Source organism: Malania oleifera, chromosome 3 (genome assembly GCF_029873635.1).
Source record: "Malania oleifera isolate guangnan ecotype guangnan chromosome 3, ASM2987363v1, whole genome shotgun sequence".
In the NCBI taxonomy this organism is placed as follows: Eukaryota; Viridiplantae; Streptophyta; class Magnoliopsida; order Santalales; family Ximeniaceae; genus Malania; species Malania oleifera.
In genome coordinates this window covers 45,764,644-45,786,225 of record NC_080419.1, presented here as the reverse complement: position 1 = coordinate 45,786,225, position 21,582 = coordinate 45,764,644, and the positions used below count along the sequence as shown (strand labels likewise).

The window sequence follows — 21,582 nt, the reverse complement described above, 5'->3', positions numbered from 1 at the left end:
TTTCTTTCTTTTCTTGTTTCTTTCTTTTTCTCTTTCTGGAAGATAGCAGCTACTTACTGCAAGCTGCCTACTAAGTGTATCCTTCTAGGCTAGCAAGGAACATGACAAGACTATCATAGTTGGTGGTGACGACGGTCTTGTAGCACTTCCATTTGTTTGTCATGTGTCTGTTGGCCTACAAAGTTATGAGGTGTTATTGCTGGTTTGGAGTATCGCCAAGTGTCACACTTGGTTTTAGCATGTCTCACCTTCTCTCTCTCTCTCTCTCTCTCTCTCTCTCTCTCTCTCTCTCTCTCTCTCTCTCTCTCTCTCTCTCTCTCTCTCTCTCTCTCTCTCTCTACCAAAGAGTAAAAGAGAGGGGTAAGGGAAGACAATATAGAGAAAGAGAAAGAGAAAGCAAGCATGCATTCAAAATTCCTTTCAAAAATTTAATAAACAAGACATGAAAAGGCGTTATAAAATTATGGAAAAATTCAATTGGTTATAAATTTGGGGGAAATACATTTATGTGAAAAATCATGTGTAAGATATGTTAATAAACAACTTATGGAAACCCGATTTTAAAGTGCACAAGGGAAAGACTTATTAACAGACTAACTTGTGGAAAGTCAATTTTGAGCTAACTAACTTTGGACACACATAATCCAAGCATGTTGGGCCTCACAATAATTGACTTTCCAAAAATTGATTATGGTTTTGTTACCAGCTTTTGGATAGTCGGTTATGCTTTAGCATAATTCTATATAACTATCATACAATTATATTTGTTTGAATTAAAAAATAATTTTTTTCTTTTGAAAAAAGCTAGATGATTCTACATGTGGGGGCATGGGGGCCCTCTCTCTACTTCTCTCCCTCTCTTCTTTACCACTCCCTCAAATAAATAAAAGAAAAAAAAAACTAGTTTAGGTAAACACATCATAAAACAAAAAATATATATAATTCAATATTTTTTAAATTCAAGTAACTTACCAAACATAACATTAAAAAGAAAATATAAACTAAATTTTCAAAATTTATTCTTTATAAATAAAAATTATAAAATTAGATTTTTATTTCTCTGTGTAAAATATGAATATTAAATGGATAAAGAAAATTTGAGACAATTCACCGACTTTTCTTGATTTTATTTAAGTTGTTATGCTATTAAATATGATATTTAATAAGACTCAGGAAGCAAGCTACAATTTGAACAACTACTCAATCCAAGCCCATTTTTAAAAATTACATTTTATTCGTTAAAGATGTTTTTAGTCATACAATTTTCATGAAATGTATACATAAAATACTGTGTAACAATATAATTATTTTAGTACATTTTCTAAATTATTAGCATTATTTATTTATTTATTTATTATATATTTAAAATATAATAATAATTTAATTATATTGTCATGCTTATGTCAATTGATTGACCCGACCTCGTTGTTAAGTGTACGATTCTCTTATAGTTTAATTTTCAAAACATATTGTAATTAATTGACTAGTTTTTGTACCTTAATTTATTAATTGATATCTTTTACTTATTTTATCTCCTATATATATATTTTTAAAACCCAGACCAATGACTAACCAGTTGAAGCCATTGAGTTGGTTAGACCGGTGGTTGAACCAATGATGTAAGCATAATATTATAATGTATTTATTTATATATTTGTATAATCTATATATTAGAAAAAGTTAATATCACTCCAATCTCATACAAATAATTTATAAAAGATTAATTAAAGTCATTAGTTAATTAAATCCAAGATAATCTAGCAAATATATAAATACTATTTTTATTCTTTTATTTTAAAAAAATATTCTTAAAATTTATTATCATATTATTATAATTTATTTTTATTAAAAAATTTATATAAGTGCATGATGTTGTGTATTACTAGTTATATATATATATATATATAATCTTGCTTGGTGGTAGGTTAGGGTACCCTATGAAGGAGGACACCAATAAATTTCATCATTTTTTTTAGCATTTCTCCTCAACCGGTTTGACCGGCCTTTGACCCCAATTTGAGCTGAGTTGACCAGGTTAATACCAATTAATCTCATTTCTAGTTTTGTAGTGCTGACCAAATCGGCTTGTTGATCGGTTCCGGTTGAACCAAGTCGAACCGTCCAATCTTGGACCGAATTTAAAAACCATGATCTTATCAAAATTGAGTAAAAAGGTAAAATTATCATTTTATTAATGATAAATTTTAATTTTTTCACTAAACTTACAGTTGACTAACGATCAACAAATGAAATGTTCATTTGGTTAATAAAATTAAACTTTAGGGGGCTTTCTGTTAGTTTTTGAAAACTCAAAAGGTACAGTATCATATTCTAAAAATTGAGCGGATGTTAATAGATTTCACCCTATATATATATATATGTATTAATGCATGTATCAAATCACCAAAATTTGCCCTATATGTAAATAGGCATTCTAATCTATAATAATTTTTTTTTTTCAGTTAAGTATGCATTTGCTAATAGAAGATTATGAACTAAAAATACAATAATAGTGCGGTGAATTTATATATTTTGCATTTATGTTTCTCAAATTAATATTTATCTAGTCATGTTTTGTAAAGTTTGCATTTTGCTTTTTTATTAAATGTGTTCTCTGTTCTCATATATATATATATATATATATATATATATATATATTTGCCCTATATGTAAATAGGTATTCTAATCTATAATAATTTTTTTAGTTAATTATGCATTTGCTAATAGAAGATTATGAACTAAAAATACAATAGTAGTGTGGTGAATTTATATATTTTGTGTTTATGTTTCTTAAATTAATATTTATCTTTTTTTTTTTTATTAAATGTGTTCTCATTATTTGTTGTTATTTTTTCATGTATTTATTTATTTTTATTTTTTTTTGTTTTTTTGTTTGTTGCTTACTATTATAATATTTTGATTTTTTTTTATATATCCCTGTTTGTTATATGGGGTTAAATGAAAATGCTCATACATACATATATATATATATATATATATATATATGACTTTAAGTTGCTATGAATTTTTATTTTTTTGAAAACCTAATAATTGAGTTGATTTTATTTGGAGTTAATGTTTTTTATTTGATTAAGTTTTCTCATGATTTGAAACAGATATAATTTTAAATGGAAGGAAAAAAATAAATCATCTTGCAACTAAAAATGAAAATAGAGTAGAGAACCAAGATGACAAAGAGAAACTAAAATTAGTAATGGTTGTGAATTCATCGAACAATGAGTATGATTCGAATAATCAATATGCATGAATGAACGGGTCAGTATTCATAAAAAAATTATACAGTCTGAAAAATATTGAATACTAAAATTGAGTGTAAGATTGAGTTTCAATTTTACTTTACAAACTAATTTTAAAGGCAATTTTTAAGGCTAGGGAGGAAAGTGATTGAATAGATTGTTAGCTTTTGGGCTACTTACAAAATTATTTTTTTTTTTTTCTTCTGCACAATCAAAATTTTGATGCATCAAGGATTTGATGCACATTTATTTACAGATTTATGAGATTTTTTTTTTTCTGAATTCATTTAAATCACTTGAAAAAAGTTTAGGAAAGGAAAAGAAAGGAAAATAGAAGGGAATTTACTTCTTTACATATGGTCACCACACAAAGTGAAAAGGAAAAGAAAGATACTAAATTAGTGAATAACGGGATGCGAGCAGCGAGTCTACCGACTTTGCCTCCGTCGGATTAGTGACGTGGCTATTATTCATTGGTGGGCAGCGGCCTTGAGTCCTCCTCTTTTCTCTGTAACGGCTACCTCCCATCTTTAAATTATAGGGGCCAGGGGTTTGGCAAATTTCAGGTCTGTGCAGGGGAAATTGGTAATCTCCGCCTAGTCAAGGTGGGGAGATTAAGGTATCCACAGTTTCCGGGACGACTGACGTGCTCTGTTCGTCTCAGCGCTTCTTTTCTTTCATCTCTTCAAGCCTTCTTTTGCTGCGGAATTATTGTAGTCTGTAGTTATTTTTGTGATTTTATTAATTTCAAGAGCTTTAACTGGATGCAGCTTATTTCTCCTGCTCTCTCTCTCCCAATTTTCTGCTTGATGGCCAAGAAACAGGACGAAAAAGAAAATTTGACGCTATTTGGTGGCGTTATGTCTTTGTTCTCTCTGAGCCTTCAATTAAATAGAAATGCAGCAATTAAAATTGTTTCCCTTATCCTTTCCCCTGTTAGCAGACGCAGGGTTGGGATTTTCTTTTGAGTTTTGTAATGCATTGATGTTATTTCCTGGAGTTGATGAATCCTGTATCATCTCTGTTCTTTGCTGTAGTTACTGTTTTCTAGTGTTCTCCGAACTACTCTTGGCGTGCCTGGGCCGTAAAATTGTTGTTATTTCCATTTAACATTTCATTTTTTTTTTTCTGCGTAGTTGTGGTTTTCAGATTTGCGGGTCCTTCGTTCTCCATACGACATCGAAAGCACAAAACTAGGGTTTTATCTGAATCAGACGTGCGGTGAAATCGTTTCTCTCTCTCTCTCTCTCCCCCCCCCCCCCCCCCCCCAAAAAAAAAAAACAATTCAATTTTGACGGATAGGCTATTGGTTGATTTGGTTGTGTTTGTACTGGCAGCTTGATCTCAGTTTTATTTTTTTTTCTTGAAAAGTCGCTTTTGTTGCACACAGAGACTAACACCGTTGTTTGTTTTGTGGTTTTTCATGGAAGGTAATCGGGATTTCGATTGGAATAGCAGAAGAGTGGCTTTTGGGAAGAAGTGCGGATCGAAGGTGACGCAAGGCAGCGAGAATTTTGAAGAAGGGTTAGGGTTTGTTCGGAGTAGGAGAGCAGAGGATGACGCGGACGTCTCTTCAGTTGATTCCACACTTAAAACTCCACCAACGAAGCAATGCAAAGGGAAGCGGAATCCAAATATCACCGCTGAACCTGAAATATCTCGTCTTGAGGACTTGCCTCAGTGTTGGGTAATTAACCGACCTGGAGTAATAATCACGCACAAAGAAAAAATCATACACATCCACAAGGAACACTGGATTTACGTGGTTCGGTCCAAACTGACCTACGTCCACGGGAGCACACCATTGCACTATAATCTGGGAGAAATAACACACGGAGGAGCCACTGCTCAACTCTCTCTCTCTCTCTCTCACACCTCTCTGCTCTCTGCTCTCTGCAATCTCAGTACACTGCACACCTCTCTTCACGCAGCTCACAAAATTCACACATCTCACAACTCACAGCACATATATATATATATACATGAGAGGGAGTAAAAATCAAATATGGTGGCTAGCAAATTCAACAAAGCCTGCAGAGCAGGTGGCCATCCATCTCCAGTGTCAAAGATGGTGGCTGGTTGTTGCGGCTGTCTGCGGCTCCATACCTGCAGAATTCAACAATCTCCCACTTGGAGGCGGAGACAGCATCTCAACCAGTGTATATGCAAATGTTGTGCTCATGTATGTCTTCAATCATGAAGACCAACTGAAGTTGAGCATAACTTCAGTTTCTCTGTAGTTACCACCTTTGTCAACATGTCAGCTGGATTTCTGCTGCCTTGAATCTTTTCAAGTGCCAGTACTCCATCCTCTAATAGAGATCTGATGAAGTGATAACGCAATCCGATATGTTTGGTTCTGGAATGAAATGCTGAGTTCTTTGCCAGATGTATCGCACTCTGACTGTCGCTGTACAAAACATTCCTCTCCTGCTTCAACCCAAGCTCTGTCAACAAACCCTGAAGCCAAATCATCTCTTTGCTAGCTTCTGTCACTGCTACGTACTCAGCTTCTGTAGTGGATAGGGCAACAATCTTTTGTATCTGCGACATCCAACTAACAGCTGTTGTGCCAACAGTGAATATGTATCCGGTGGTGCTCCTGCGGTGATCAATTTCACCAGCAAAATCGGCATCTACATATCCTTTGACTTTCAAGTCTCCTTTGCCGAAACATAAGCATTTATCAATAGTGCCTTTGAGGTACCTGAAGATCCATTTCACTGCTTCCCAATGAGTCTTCCCTGGATTAGACATGAATCTACTGACTGCTCCCACTGCTTGGCCAATGTCCGGTCTCGTACAAACCATAGCGTACATGAGACTTCCAATGGCTGAGGCGTAAGGTACCTTAGCCATGAAGTCCTTCTCTTCATCAGTCTGGGGAACCTGATCCTTGGAGAGGCGAAAGTGTCCTGCCAAAGGTGTATTTACTGCTTTGGCGTTGCTCATGTTAAACCTCTGTAGAACACGGCCAATGTACTCCGACTGAGATAGCTGCAATGTTCCCTGTCGCTTATCTCTGGAGATTCGCATCCCAAGTATCTGCTTCGCTGAGCCTAAGTCCTTCATGTCAAATTCCATTGACAATTGCTGCTTCAATTTCCTGATCTCTTCTATATCTGGTCCTGCGATCAACATGTCATCCACATATAACAACAGAATGATATAGCTAGACTGATACCTCTTGAAGTAGCAGCAGTGGTCGGCGTTACACTTTGTAAAATCATTCCTGTGCATAAAGCCGTCAAATTTCCGGTACCATTGTCTGGGAGCTTGTTTGAGACCGTACAAGCTCTTCTTTAACCTGCACACCAAATTCTCTTTACCTTTCTTTGAGAATCCTTCTGGTTGATGCATGTAGATTTCCTCTTCAAGATCACCGTGAAGAAACGCCGTCTTCACATCTAACTGCTCAAGATGTAAGCCCTCCGAGGCAACAATACTCAGAACAGATCTAATGGTTGTCAACTTCACAACTGGTGCAAAAATGTCGGTGTAGTCAATTCCTTCCTTTTGCTCGAAGCCTTTAACTACCAACCGAGCCTTGTATCTCCTGGAGCCGTCATGCTCCTCTTTGATTCTGTACACCCACTTGTTGTGAAGGGTCTTCTTACCTTTGGGCAACTCAGCTAGTTCCCACGTTCTGTTGGAGGTGAGGGACTTCATCTCGTCCTTCATTGCAAGCTCCCACTTGCTCGCATCTCCTGCCTGACATGCTTCATCATAGCATTCGGGCTCTCCTCCATCTGTAAGAAGTAAATAATCTATATACCTTCTGTTTGGTATATGAGGCCGAGTAGATCTCCTAAGCTCCGGAGCTGGAGTAGGAGGCGGTGGTGCGACGATCTGCTCCACTGGTTCCTCCACCTGAGGATTCTCGGCATTTTGCTGTTGTGTCCCGACACACTCTGGGACATCATCCATATCTGCACAGGTTGGTTCTCTCTGAACTGGTTCGGTGGATTCAGCTGTGTGCCTATCTTTGTACATCACTTTTTCATCAAAAATCACATCTCTACTTCTGATCACCTTTTTGTTTTCATCATCCCAAATGCGGTATCCAAATTCATCTCCACCATAACCGATGAAAGTGCATTTCCGGGATTTCGGATCCAGCTTATCCCTGACATGATCATTGATATGTACGTATGCAACACAACCGAAAACTTTCAAATGTGAAAGTCTTACCTCTTTGTTACTCCAAACTTCTTCTGGTAGGCAATAGTCCAATGGTACTGAAGGGCTTCTATTAATCAAATAAGCCGCTGTGTTGACTGCATGTGCCCAAAACATCTTTGGCAAGCCTGACTGCATACGCATGCTTCTGGCTTTTTCTGTCAACGTTCTGTTCATCCGCTCGGCTACGCCATTGTGTTGAGGCGTACCTGGCACAGTCCTTTCCATTCTGATGCCGTGCTCATAGCAGAATTTCTTGAACTCGGTGTCAACATACTCTCCACCGTTATCAGTTCTCAGCCTTTTGATTTTCAAACCAGTTTCGTTTTCTACCATCGCTTTCCAATTTTTAAAAGCATCAAAAACATCAGATTTATACTTCAGGAAGTAAACCCATACCTTCCGTGAATGATCATCGATAAACGTGACGAAGTAATGCTTTCCTCCTGTAGACGAAATGGTTGTTGGTCCCCATACATCTGAATGGACTAGCTCAAGTTTCTCCTTCTTCGGGGTACTGATATTTGTCTGGAAACTAACTCTTTTCTGTTTCCCAAATATGCAGTCCTCACATGTGTCAATCTTCACCAACTGTAAATCACTCAACTTACCCTTTGAGTGCATCACCCTGAGTCCCTTCTCACTCAGGTGTCCGAGTCGTTGATGCCATAGGTTGCTATCATCATTTCCTGTAGCAACTGTAATAGACATACATGTATCAGGAGTTACATAAAGAGTGCCACTTTTCTTACCTCGAGCAATTGTCAATGCTCCCTTCGTAATCTTCCATTCATCACCAATGAAAGATGTGTTATAACCTTCATCTGCCAATTGACCGACTGAGATCAAATTCTTCCTCAGGTCTGGAATATGTCTGACATCCTTCAGCTTCCATACTGACCCGTTTATTTTGATCTTCACTGTCCCCTTACCGGCAATGTCGCAAGGTTGATCATTGCCCAGATATACTTTACCGAAATTACCTGATGTATACTCCTCAAGGCAATCTCTGCTGCAAGTGGCATGGAATGAAGCTCCAGAGTCTAACACCCAAGACTCCTTTTTGCTCTGCAAAGAGCAGATCAACAAATCATCGTTCTCGGAAGCAATATTTGCTTCTGTCTTTGCCCTCGTATCTTTCTTCTGACTTCTGCACTGGTTCTTGTAATGACCAGTCTTTCCACAATTCCAGCACTCAATAACTTTGGTGCTTTGGGAACCTGTGTCCTGAGTGCCTCTGGGATCTCTGGATTTGGACCTCCTACTCCTGGATCTGCCACGATTGTAAGGTCGTCCATGCCTGCTTCCCTTTCCTCGGCTTTCCACATTCAAAGCTGAACTCGAAGTGGAGGCATTGTTCGACTGCATTCTGATTTCCTCTGTCAAAATCATGCTGATAACCTCGTCGTATTTCAGCTTCGATTTTCCTGCAGAGCTACTGATCGCAGTTACAATACCTTTCCAACTCTCAGGCAGTTGGCTGAGAATTAATAGGGCACGGATTTCACTGTCAAAGGTAATCCCGACCGAGGCGAGTTGATCCGACAACTCGTTGAAATTATTCAAGTGTCTGTTGAAGCTTTCACCTGCAGACATGCTCATGGTAAAAAGTCTCTTCATTATATGTACCTTATTTGCGGCTGATGGCTGCTCATACATGTTCGATAGCGCATCCATAAGGCACTTGGTGGTTGTCAAGTGCTTGATGTTGAAGGCAACAGACTTTGCCAACGTCATCCTCACAACTCCGAGGGCTTTTCGGTCAAGCAACTCCCACTCGCTCTCCTTCATGGAATCTGGCTTCTCCATCAATGGTAAGTGCAACTCCTTACCAAACAAGAAATCCTCGATCTGCATTTTCCAGAAACCGAAGTTTGTGCCGTCAAACATCTCGATGTGAGAGCTTTTCTGGTTCGACATCTCGATTCACTGATCTAGAGATGGAATTAGCTCAATCGGACAGCACGGTTGGATCCGGAACGGTCGAAAACCCTAGAAATGGCTTAAGCCGCTCGAAAAAAGGACCCGAAATGGCTTCAAAAAACCCGGTCAAACTTTCGGTCAAATCTGGTCAACTCGGTCAACCCTGCTGACGTGGCAGTCTGACGTAGCACGTGGGACCCACTGCTGACGTGGCACTGTGGGGTCCATTGCTGACGTGGCACTGTGGGGCCCACTTGATGACGTGGCGCTGCCGTGGCATGGGACCCCCGGGCTGACGTGGCAGCTGGCTGGCATCTTACTTGGCGCCACGTGGCGCTGACGTGGCGGCTGATTGGCACTGACGTGGACTGACGATGTGGCGCTGACGCAGCTGACGTGGACGCTGACGTCAGCGTCTTCAACCTTCCGCTGGTCGCCGGACGTTCGCCGGCGCGTGGGGGGCGCGTGAGGACCACTCCCGGCGTGCTGCCAACGCGTGGGGGCGCGTGAGGGCACGTGGGAACGTCCTTTGGACGTTGGCAGCGCGTGTGGGCCCGTGCGGCTTCGTCTGAGCTCTGTTTGAGCTCTGGTTACTGCCGTTGGCTTCGTCTCGCCGAGAGGAGTTCGATGGTAGGCTCAAAATTAAATTTTGAGCTACTGGACAGGGGCTCAAAATCCGGAATTTTTCTCGATCTGGTGATTTTACTCCGACCAAAGCTCTGATACCAATTGTTGGGTAATTAACCGACCTAGAGTAATAATCACGCACAAAGAAAAAATCATACACATCCACAAGGAACACCGGATTTACGTGGTTCGGTCCAAACTGACCTACGTCCACGGGAGCACACCACTGCACTATAATCTGGGAGAAATAACACACGGAGGAGCCACTGCTCAACTCTCTCTCTCTCTCTCACACCTCTCTGCTCTCTGCTCTCTGCAATCTCAGTACACTGCACACCTCTCTTCACGCAGCTCACAAAATTCACACATCTCACAACTCACAGCACATATATATATATATATATACATGAGAGGGAGTAAAAATCAAATATGATGGCTAGCAAATTCAACAAAGCCTGCAGAGCAGGTGGCCATCCATCTCCAGTGTCAAAGATGGTGGCTGGTTGTTGCGGCTGTCTGCGGCTCCATACCTGCAGAATTCAACACTCAGGACATTTTGATCAGAATTTTATGTGCGACAAGTTTTGCTGATATGAAGGGGCTTCTCCAGGTTTCCAAATCGATCAGGGAAGCTACTCTGATTGCAAAAAAAAATGCATTCTTCATACAGAACGCCGCCTCCAAAGATTTCAAGTGAATACAATCAATTTCAGACTCCGAATGCGCCTACAAAGTCGAATGATTTTAGATCCTGGCTTGAGATGGAGAAATCGGATGGTATCTCAGTGGCATTGTTTGCTTCGCCCAAGAAGAATCATTGATAAAAACGCAGATATGAGGTCATGGGTGCAGTGAATTTGCGAGGATTACGCAAATGTGTTGCTTTGGAATATTCATTAGACAGCTGTTACAACTCTTGCATTTTGATGATGCCTTGGTTTGCTTATTGATAGAAACAGATAGATGTAGGATTCAGATATTGGATTGCTTTGTTTCAACTTACGAAATTTCTGATTATTAGTTTGATTGATTGGTCATATGTTATTACACAAATGCTGCATGGTACATCCGCCCTTCTTTCTTTCTTTTATTTAACTGTAGCACTTTGTAAAATTTTTCGCTTGATCCCCGTGCTTTATAAATTCCCAATTCTTAAATCCAAACCATTTCTTTGTGAAGATATGCTGTCCTCCTCCTTTTCTTGATGCTTGATAGCAAATATAAAACCTGAGTTTAATTTTCGAGATATGATTTCTATGGGCGTGTCTTCTAAAATGGGCCTTAGAATGAGATTGTGTGACTTGCATTCAAATGGTTTTTATGTGGCACAGTCGAGAGAAATGTTTATGAATAGTTTCTCTTTATTTACTTTTGATTACCAGCCATGATGATAACTTGAGAGAAATGTTTATAAATAGTTTCTCTTTATTTACTTTTGATTACCAACCGTGATGACAGTCGAGAGAAATGTTTATGAATTGTTTCTCTTTATTTACTTTTGATAACCAACCAAGATGATTTGAGGCAAAAAAAAATCCAAAAGAATGCTTGCTCCAATAGAAACATGTTTGGGCATTAAACTACTCCTTGTCATCTGCTGAACAAACTGTGTACAATAAAGGTTAGGCACAGTTGTTTAAATTGCATTGATTTATAAAACTTGTGCTGTGTTTGTTTATTAATTTTCTGTGTGTAAGTTATAGTTGAGTGATCTTCTGTATTTTGTAGATCAGGACGGGGATTCTATTATTACCAATTCATTGTCTGTTATTGGTAGATCACTACACTGAGAAGGCTACTAGCATACTTTTGATTCCTACAAATTTTTTTCATTGTGATCATAGATTTTTGCTTTCATTTGATGGTCAGGTCGTAAGTTAAAAACACCAGCCTGGGTTGTGTCATTGTGGACAGCCCAAGGACTCGAGGAGATGTCTAGAAATTCCAGCAAGCCCTTCTCATTTTAAGTGACATGTTGGATTGTTTTATCAAACCTAATGGCCTGCAATTCATCCTTCTTCTTTGTGGCATCAACATCTTTCATGGGCTTTAAAACTGGCTTCTTTTTCTTGCCACCATTTTTCACAAAAAAATGAGCAAGTATTCTTGATACCGTCATAGATTGTGCCTGTGTCACATTGCCAAGGCTGTTGAAAAAGAATATGACATGCATCCGTGGGAGCCACTTCATACTAAATATATTTTTTAAAGACACCGATTGAGAAATTAATGAGGCATCTTGAAGAGACTATTACCTTATTTTTGTTGTTGAACCACAAAGTTCGGTATGACCATGGATGTCTTTCAGTTTTGAATCCCAGCCTGTTTACCATCTCTTGAGAAGTCAATCTCTCACTGCTCTCACTATCAATTACCACGTTGCAAAGCTTTCCACAGGTTGGATATTTAGTTTGGAAGGTAATCTTACGTAGCCCATTCTCATTGCTGGTTAGAGGGGAGGGTAATGATTTGAATGACTAACGATTCACCAAAATGTCACCCTCAATCCTTTCTTTAATTGGCCATATCCTTTTAAACTTCCAGCTGCTGTTTTTGGTCCTCAAGAATTGCAAAATTCTCTTCACCATCAGCCTCTCGATCCTCAACAAAATTAACTTTGCCTTTACCCTCGTTGGACACCCATTAGACTTGTGCCTAAGGTCGAACTGTTAGCCTTGGTGGCTACATGAATTCAATTGTTGTTTTGATGATTGTAGACACCCCAATTTTAAACAGACCTTTTTGAGAAGACCCCTGCGTAATAAGAAGTTGACTTTGTATCTCGGGAAGAGGACGATCCGATCGAGTCCCGTTTTATTCCAAAAATTGAGTCCCATTTATTTTTAAATTGCGTCCTGATATTTTTAAATTGAGTTCCGGATATTTTCAAAATAGAGTCCTATTATTTCTTAAATCGAGTCTTTTAATTTGGAAATTGAGTTTTTGATTAAGGTCCTTTTAATTTTAGATTGAGTCTTTCAATTTTTAAAATTGAGTATTTTAATTAAGTATTTTATTGAGTCATTTTTCTGTTTTACTAAATCAAGTCTGGGTCCTCTCTGTTTCCGGGAATTAAAGGTCGTCGTTTTTTTTACCGGACCTTCATGTTATTGGGCATTTAAATTAAATGAGCCATTTTAAATTAAGGCCCATGCGAAAGGGGAGAAATGGCGGATATTCTTTATTAGGGTTTGGGTTTATTACAATATACTCGCTGCTGTTTTTTATTCATCACTTCACAGCAGCAACTATAGTAGCACATCTACTAGCTCGCAGCAATAGCAGTAGCATCTCATAACAGAATAACAGCAGAATATTTCATCTGCACAGAAAATTACCAAATTACAGTTATAATTTTATTCTTCATTTTGTTAGATCATTTAGTTGTTAAACTGTTATTTTGATTCTTGAATTGTTAAAGTTCAGTTATAATTTTTGTATATATATACCATTGTAATCTCTTCTTTGTAATCAATAAAATCTTGCATACTGTTGCAAATTTCAACATGGTATCAAAGTAGTTTAAAATTTCTTCCGCATTCCTTCTGCATTATTCCTCTTCTCGAAGCTTTCTTGAAGATCTCATGGCTTCCACAAATTCATCATCTCCGTCTTCCACTTCCTCGAATTCATCTACTGTGGATGACTTTGTTAATCCTTATTTTATGCATCATAGAGATAGCCTTGGTGTTGCTTTTGTCACCACAGCACTCACTGAAACAAATTATCATACATGGAGTCGTTCGATGATTACCTCTCTTCATGCCAAGAACAAGCTTCCTTTCATTGATGGTTCTCTTCCACAACCTGCTATCAATGATCCTCTTCAGTTTGCGTGGGGGCGATGTAATTCAATGGTTGTTGCATGGTCATAAATTCACTTTCTAAGGACATTGCATCTAGTGTTCTATTTTCTGATAATGCGAGAGATACATGGCTTGATCTGCAACAACGATTTTCACAAAGCAATGCACCACGTGTTTATCGGTTGAAGAAATCAATTTCAGACCTCTCTTAAGGGCAATTATCTATCACTCAGTACTATACTCAATTGAAGACTCTCTGGGATGAGCTTCAGTCTTACCATCCTCCTCCTCACTGCTTTTGTTCACCATCTTGTTCCTGTGGAGCACTTCAGAACATATTAAATCATGAGCAGTTCGACTATACTATTCAATTTCTTATGGATTAAATGATTCTTTTTCAGCTATACGAGGACAACTATTAATGATGGATCCCCTTCCTACCATTAACAAGGCTTTTTCTCTGCTACTCCAAGATGAAGGCCAACATCAACTTACTTCACTTTCAGCACCAATTTTTGACTTTGCCACAATGATCACAACTGCTTCACCTGCATCAACAGTTTCAAAATCTTTCAAGAAAAATAGGTCTATATGTTCTCATTGTGGAATCTCAGGTCATACCGTTGATAAATGCTATCGAATTCATGGATTTCCACCTGGTTTTAAATTCACCCAATCTAAGAAAGGACCTTCTCTGGAAAATCAAGTTGGCTCAGATGTTCCTTCCTTACCTTTTACTCAAGATCAGTGCACGCAATTATTGGCTCTTCTCCAGCCTTCATCTCCACCAACTTCAGCTTTGGTTACTTCCACTAGTAGTTCTTCTTTAACCTCAATATGTATGACAGGTACATCTTCTTCAACTTCACATTCTTTCTTTGTTTCCAAATGTTCTTCTTCAATCTCTTGGATCATAGACACCGGCACAACTGACCATATGGTTTGTGATGTTCATCTCCTAACCTCCATTACTTCTTCAGTTCAATCTTTTGTAAATTTTCCAAATGGAACTTGTGTTTCTGTAACTCATATTGGAACTATTTCTCTTTCATCTTCTCTAGTTTTATATGATGTCCTTTGCATTCCTTCTTTCAAATTCAATCTCATTTTTGCCAGTAAACTATCATCCTCATTGTCATATTGTCTCATTTTTTCTTCATCTTTTTGTTTCACTCAGGACCTACAGCTGTGGAAGACGATTGGACTGGGCCGACTATATAATGGCCTCTATTATCTGATTCCTTTCTCAGATGGGAGTTGTTCTATGTCATCTGATGTCAAAGCGCATTCTTTGAATAATGCACACCAGTTGTTTGATCTCTGGCTTCAACAACTAGGTCACCTTTCTGCTGATCGTTTAAGTTTGCTACGTGATTGTATTTCATTTTCTACTTCAAATAATCATAATATTTGTACTGTTTATCCACTTGCAAAACAACACAAACTTTCATTTCCTCACAGTCAATCTGTATCCACTTTTAAATTTCAATTGATTCATGCAAATATTTGGAGTCCTTTTGCAACCCCTTCAATACAAGCAGGGGCAGCCCTGCCTTTAGGCAATTAAGGCAGGCGCCTAGGGCCCCCAAATTTTTGGGGCCTCTCAATTTTTTTTAATATAATAATATTATTTTTGAGTTCCAAAATTTTTTTTAATTAAATAATATTAATACTATTGATTATGCTCTATTCTCATAATTGACTTCTCAACTAATTAATAAATAATAAAATTATATTTTAAAATATAAAATAAATACAATTTAATTCTTTTTTTTCAAATCTTATATTTTCCAACTAACAACTTTATTATATTTCAAATTATCTATTACTCTCATCTCTTTCTCTTAGTCTCTCTAAAATTTTTTTTTCATCTCTCACACTCTCATCTCTTGGTTTCTCTATGATTTTTGCTCCAACTATTGTGTTTATCATCTTCGGGCCTCCGATTCTATGTAATTTTCATCAACTATAATTTTTATTTCAATGTTTGTATATTATTTTTCTATTATTTTCACTCTGAATTTTTTTTCCTATTTTTTCTTAGATTTTGGAAGCTTTGAGATTATAGCGTTGTATCCGGTAAGAATCTAATATCTCTAAAGTCTTGCTCGCCGATCGATTTGTAATAATAATAATAATCAGGTTATATTGTTTCAATCTACTATTTTTATAGATTTATTAAATTTATTTTTATTTGTTTACATAATTTGTCAATTTATAGTTAGTGTTAATTTTGAAATTTAATTATGTCAATGAGAAAATATGACTCTGGATATGAAAAACGAAGAAAGAAAGAAAAAAAAAAAAGAATTAGTGTCATCTCAAAAGGGAGGTCTTGATAAATTTAATTTTAGTTTTAAGTAAAATATAAATGAGCAAGATGAAAATCTTCCAAAAAACGAGCAATCAATTCCAGAGATAGAATTAGAATCTAATATAATAATAATAATAACAATAATAATAATAATAATAATAATAATAATAATAAAGATAACATTGATATACAGGAAATGTTCACTAATGATATTTCTTTTGAAAGACATTTTAACAATATAGAAGAAAAAAAAAATAATGATGATAATATTTATGATCCAAAATATTGGGAAAATATACATACCAAATTACGAAATTTACTAGTTGAAAAAAGTCCTATTAGGGATAATGATTTAATTTTTCCAAAAGATGAAAATTCAACACATTTTTCAAATATATATTATATTCGAAAATTATCAAATGGAGAGAAACATGATAGAAAATGACTTATATATTCTAAAGATTTAGATAAAATATTTTGTTTTTGTTGTAAGTTATTTGGCCAAAAATTAAATAACCAACAACTATCTAATACTTGAAAATCTTGAATATAAAACTTTAATTAGTGATTCTGCACCTCAAAAAGTTAGAAAAAATAATTTTAAATAAAAATAAAAATTAAACAAAATATTAAGGGTCCTTGAATAAATTATTCGTCTAGAGCCCCATATTGTCAAGAGCCGACCCTGAATGAGAATGGGCTACATAAGATTACCTTCCAAACTAAATATACAACCTGTGGAAAGCTTTGCAACGTGGTAATTGATAGTGGGAGCAGTGAGAGATTGACTTCTCAAGAGATGGTAAACAGGCTGGGATTCAAAACTGAAAGACATCCATGGTCATACCGAACTTTGTGGTTCAACAACAAAAATAAGGTAATAGTCTCTTCAAGATGCCTCATTAATTTCTCGATCGGTGTCTTTAAAAAATATATTTATTATGAAGTGGCTCCCACGGATGCATGTCATATTCTTTTTCAACAGCCTTGGCAATGTGACACAGGCACAATCTATGACGGTATCAAGAATACTTGCTCATTTTTTTGTGAAAAATGGTGGCAAGAAAAAGAAGCCAGTTTTAAAGCCCATGAAAGATGTTGATGCCACTGTACAAGGTTTTCACTATTTTCTTTCTATTGTTGATGATTTTTCTCGATGCACAAGGATTTTTTTTATGAAATCTAAATCTGAAACCCATATGTTCCTTCATTCTTTTTTTGCTTTGGTTAACAATCAATTTCAGACCACTGTTAAAATCATCAGGACTGATAATGGTCCATAATTTAATATGTCTGATTTTTATCACTCCGATGGCATTATACATCAAAAATCTTGTGTTGCTACTCAACAAAATTCTGTTGTTGAAAGAAAACATCAACATCTACTTAATGTTGCAAGAGCACTTCGTTTTCAAGCTCATTTGCCATTTCCTTTTTGGTACTGCATCTTAGCAGCTGCATACATCATAAATCGCACACCTACCCCTCTTTTATCATATAAAACTCCTTATGAAATTTTATTTGGTAAATACCCTTCTTATTCTCACATGAGGGTTATTGGTTCCCTTTGTTTTGCTTCTACACTTTCTTTTAATCAACATAAGTTTGATGCTCATTCTCGACAATGTATATTTCTTGGATACCCTTCTGGCATCAAAGGTTACAAGCTCTTCGATTTGCAAACTCATCAAATTTTCATCTCTCGTGATGTTATTTTCAGTGAACAGGAATTTCCTTTTGCTTCTTTACCTACTAACTTTCTGTCAAAACCTTTTTTATCTGATATTGTTTTGCCCAGTCCTCCAACAGCTTCTTCTTTTGATATTCCTAACTTTTCATCACAAGATTCATCTTCATCAAACAGTTCACTTCCATCTTCATCTACCTCATCTGATTTTCCCTCTGATTTTAATTCTCTTCATCGTTCAACACACACCTGACAACCACCTTCTTATCTTCGTGATTACCACTATTCTATGGCCAACAATTTTACCTCAGTCCTCTCTCATCTCCCCAGCTCATAGCAAAGAGCCTCAGGTAACCCATATGGTTTATCTTCTATTTTATCATATTTCAATCTTTCTTCAACTTATCGTTCTTTTGTTTTAAATGTATCTGCTCATACTGAACCTTAGTATTATCATCAAGCTGTCATGGCTATGGAGATACGTGCACTTAAGGAAAATCAAACATGGTCACTCACTTCATTACCTCCTGGTCACAAACCTATTGGCTGCAAGTGGGTATGTCGTATTAAAAATAATTCAAATGGTTCCATTGAATGTTTTAAAGCTCAACTAGTAGCAAAAGACTACACTCAACAGGAAGGTATCGATTATTTTGAAACATTCTCTCTGATTGCTAAACTAGTTTCAGTTCGTTGTCTCTTAGCTGTAGCTGCAACCAAGAATTGGTTTGTTCATTAACTGGATGTAAACAATGCCTTCTTACATGGTGATTTATTTGAGGATGTTTATATGAAACTTCCTTTTGGTTATGCAGCCAAGGGGACACTTGATTTGGTTTGTAAACTTCATAAAAGCCTTTATTGTTTAAAGCAGGCCTCGAGACAGTGGTTTTCTAAGCTTGATAAAACCTTGCTTGCTTATGGTTTTACAATCTAAGTCTGACTCATGTATTTTTATTCAGACTTCTGCTTCGGTTTTTATAACCCTTCTTGTATATGTTGATGACATTATCATTGCAAGTTCTAGTCTTGCTTCTATCACTGCTATAAAACAATTTTTGAACTCAGTTTTTATGATCAAAGACCTTGGTTGTCTACGATATTTTCTGGGGCTTGAAGTTGCTCATTCCTCCAAGGGAATATTTCTTTGCCAACGTAAATATACATTGGATGTTCTACAAGATGCTGATTTTCTTGGTTCTAAACCTATTTCTTTTCCAATGTCTCAATCTCTTAAGCTCTCTCGGTCTGAGGGTGATTTGTTTCCGGATCCTTTACAATATCGCTGTCTTATTGGAAGATTGTTGTACCTCACAATTACAAGACCTGATATTGCTTTCTTTGTTCAAACACTTGCTCAGTTCATGGATACCCCACGGTTACCTCATCTTCATGCGGCTCACCAAGTGCTTCTCTATTTCAAATCGTCTCCTAGTCAGGGTCTTTTCTTTCCTGCTCATTCATCCCTCAAACTTACTAGCTTTACTGATTCAGATTGGGCTAGCTGCCCTGATTCTTGCCATTCAGTCACAGGTTTTTGTATTTTTCTTGGTGACTCTCTTATCTCCTGGGGATCTAAGAAACAAACAACTATCTCTCAGTCTTCTGCTGAAGCTGAATACCGGGCTATGGCCACTACTGCTTGTGAATAAACTTGGCTTGTTACCTTGCTCGCAGATCTTGGTGTTTCGGTGTCCTTGCCAATTTCTTTGTTTTGTGATAATTAGGCTGCCCTACACGTTGCCTCCAACCCTGTTTTTCATAAACGGACGAAACATATAGAAATTGATTGCCACTTGGTTCGTGACAAGGTTCAGGCTGGATTTCTTCGTCTTCTTCATGTTTCCACTCATCACCAGTTAGCTGATATTTTCACAAAGGCATTGGGTTATGATGTTTTTCATTTTCTTTTATGCAAGATGGGTGTGTTGAATATTCATTCCCCACCATCTGGAGGGGGCATATTACAATATACTTGCTGCTGCTTCTTATTCATCACTTCACAGCAACAGCACTTCACAGCAGCAGCTGCAGCAACACATCAACTAGCTCGCAGCAATAGCAGTAGCATCTCATAACAGAATAACAACAAAATATTTCATCTGCACAGAAAATTATCAAATTATAGTTATAATTTTATTCTTCACTTTCTTAGATTTGTTGGTTGTTAAGCTGTTATTTTGATTCTTGAATTGTTAAAGTTCAGTTATGATTTCTGTATATATATACCATTGTAATCTCTTATTTTTAATCAATAAAATCTTACATACTGTTGCAAATTTCAACAGGGGTTGTAACTTTTTGGAGTAGGCTATGACGCCCCGCACAAGAAGATAAAATTTTAAGAGGCTTAAAGAAGAATCTAGAACACTCCGGATTTATGAAGAACTCTCTAGAGTATCCTAGAGTGATCAAGAACCGTGGAGAACTCTCTAGAATGTCCTAGAGTATAGTAGGACCTACTAGATATTTCTACGTTGTATTGGAATGTACATATGCTAGAACCTTCCTTGTAAACATCTAGATGAAGAGTCTAGAAGATGGATCTAGGCCATTGATTCAAATTGATCACCATCGTCCATTGAGGAGGTGGAAGTGTATAAATAGGGGGAGGCCTCATTTGGCCAAACAACACACACAAACCCTCAAAACTTCAAAGTATTGTAAAGCATTCTCCAAGCAATACAAGAGTCTTCATTCCCTCAAACTCTCTAGCTCTCTTTCTTGTCAACTTTGGTGTCCATCTAGCAGGTTAGGCTGACTTAGAATCACAGTCGGTATGAATATTGCTAAGTGCCAGCACGGTTGGCTTAGAGAAAGGTCTAAGGCCGTGACAATGTGGTATCAAAGCTTGGTTCATTGGGGGTGTGAACATCAAGGAAGAAGGCACCATGTCAAGCACCGTGGAGTTGGAGACCCGTAGTGAGGAACAAAGGGGTAGGGACACTAGGGGTGAGCAAACGTTCGGTTCGGTGAAATTCGGTTAATTAATCGAATTAACCAAAAATTTTGGTTAATCATTTCCATTAACCGAACTGACCGAATAAGGGGTATTAACCAAAACTCGCCCGACCGAATTACCTGTTCGGGTAATTCGGTTAACCAAATTTAACCGAAATTATTTAAAACTAATTATTAAAAATAGAATTTTGGTGAAGCTTAATTATTTAACATATATTAATTTATATTTTAAATTTAATTGATTATTAAATCGGTTAATCGGTTAACTGAATTTATATTTCCTATTCACCAAACCAAAATCGATTCACTGAATTTTGGTGAAGCTTAACCGAACCGACCGAACCAATTTTTTTACCCGAACTGAACCAACCAATTTCGGTTGGTTAAATCGGTTAATTCGAGTTTCCCCGAATTATGCTTACCCCTAAGGGACACCAACCCTACTGGAAAGAAGGCTCAAGGCACTAGCAAAGTCTCAGGGGAGGATCTTGCTACTTTGGAAGGACGGGTTGCCCTCTTGGAGAAAACTATTGGCGAAGCTTTGCCCGGAATTGAGAGGATAGAAGATGACTTGGAAGCATTAACAAGTCATTCGATGGAGAAGTTCGACCAAACGAAGGAAGAACTTGACTCCATCACTTACACCAAGGAGGGACAAGCCGAACGTGTGGACACCCTGGAAATGAAGGTGATGGATGCTATTAGCAACATGCAGGCCCAGCTTAGTACCCTCAAGGCATCAATTGAGGCAAATGAGGGACAGTCAAAATTCATCGCTAGTATTAGTGGGATCAAGGATGTCCCCAAGGTTGACTTTCCCAAGCCAAA

General features: G+C 37.3%; 1 protein-coding gene across 3 annotated transcripts in view; it reads left to right on the top strand.

Moving 5' to 3' along the window:
* The first annotated feature begins 3,826 nt into the window (after positions 1-3,826).
* LOC131151775 (uncharacterized) overlaps positions 3,827-21,582 on the top strand; it is a 37,898-nt gene continuing 20,142 nt past the window's right edge. Inside the window, exons 1-6 of one of the 3 annotated variants that reach the window (XM_058103180.1) lie at positions 3,827-3,876; positions 4,028-4,944; positions 14,970-15,129; positions 15,837-15,871; positions 16,917-16,983; positions 17,111-17,222. In XM_058103180.1, coding sequence (XP_057959163.1) covers positions 4,681-4,944; positions 14,970-15,129; positions 15,837-15,871; positions 16,917-16,934 — 477 coding nt within the window. In that variant the 5' untranslated portion in view covers positions 3,827-3,876; positions 4,028-4,680 and the 3' untranslated portion in view covers positions 16,935-16,983; positions 17,111-17,222. Of the gene's footprint in view, positions 3,877-4,027; positions 4,945-14,193; positions 14,641-14,969; positions 15,258-15,836; positions 15,872-16,916; positions 16,984-17,110; positions 17,223-21,582 lie in introns of those variants that run through there. The other 2 variants (XM_058103181.1, XR_009135760.1) reach the window with 2 other exon arrangements.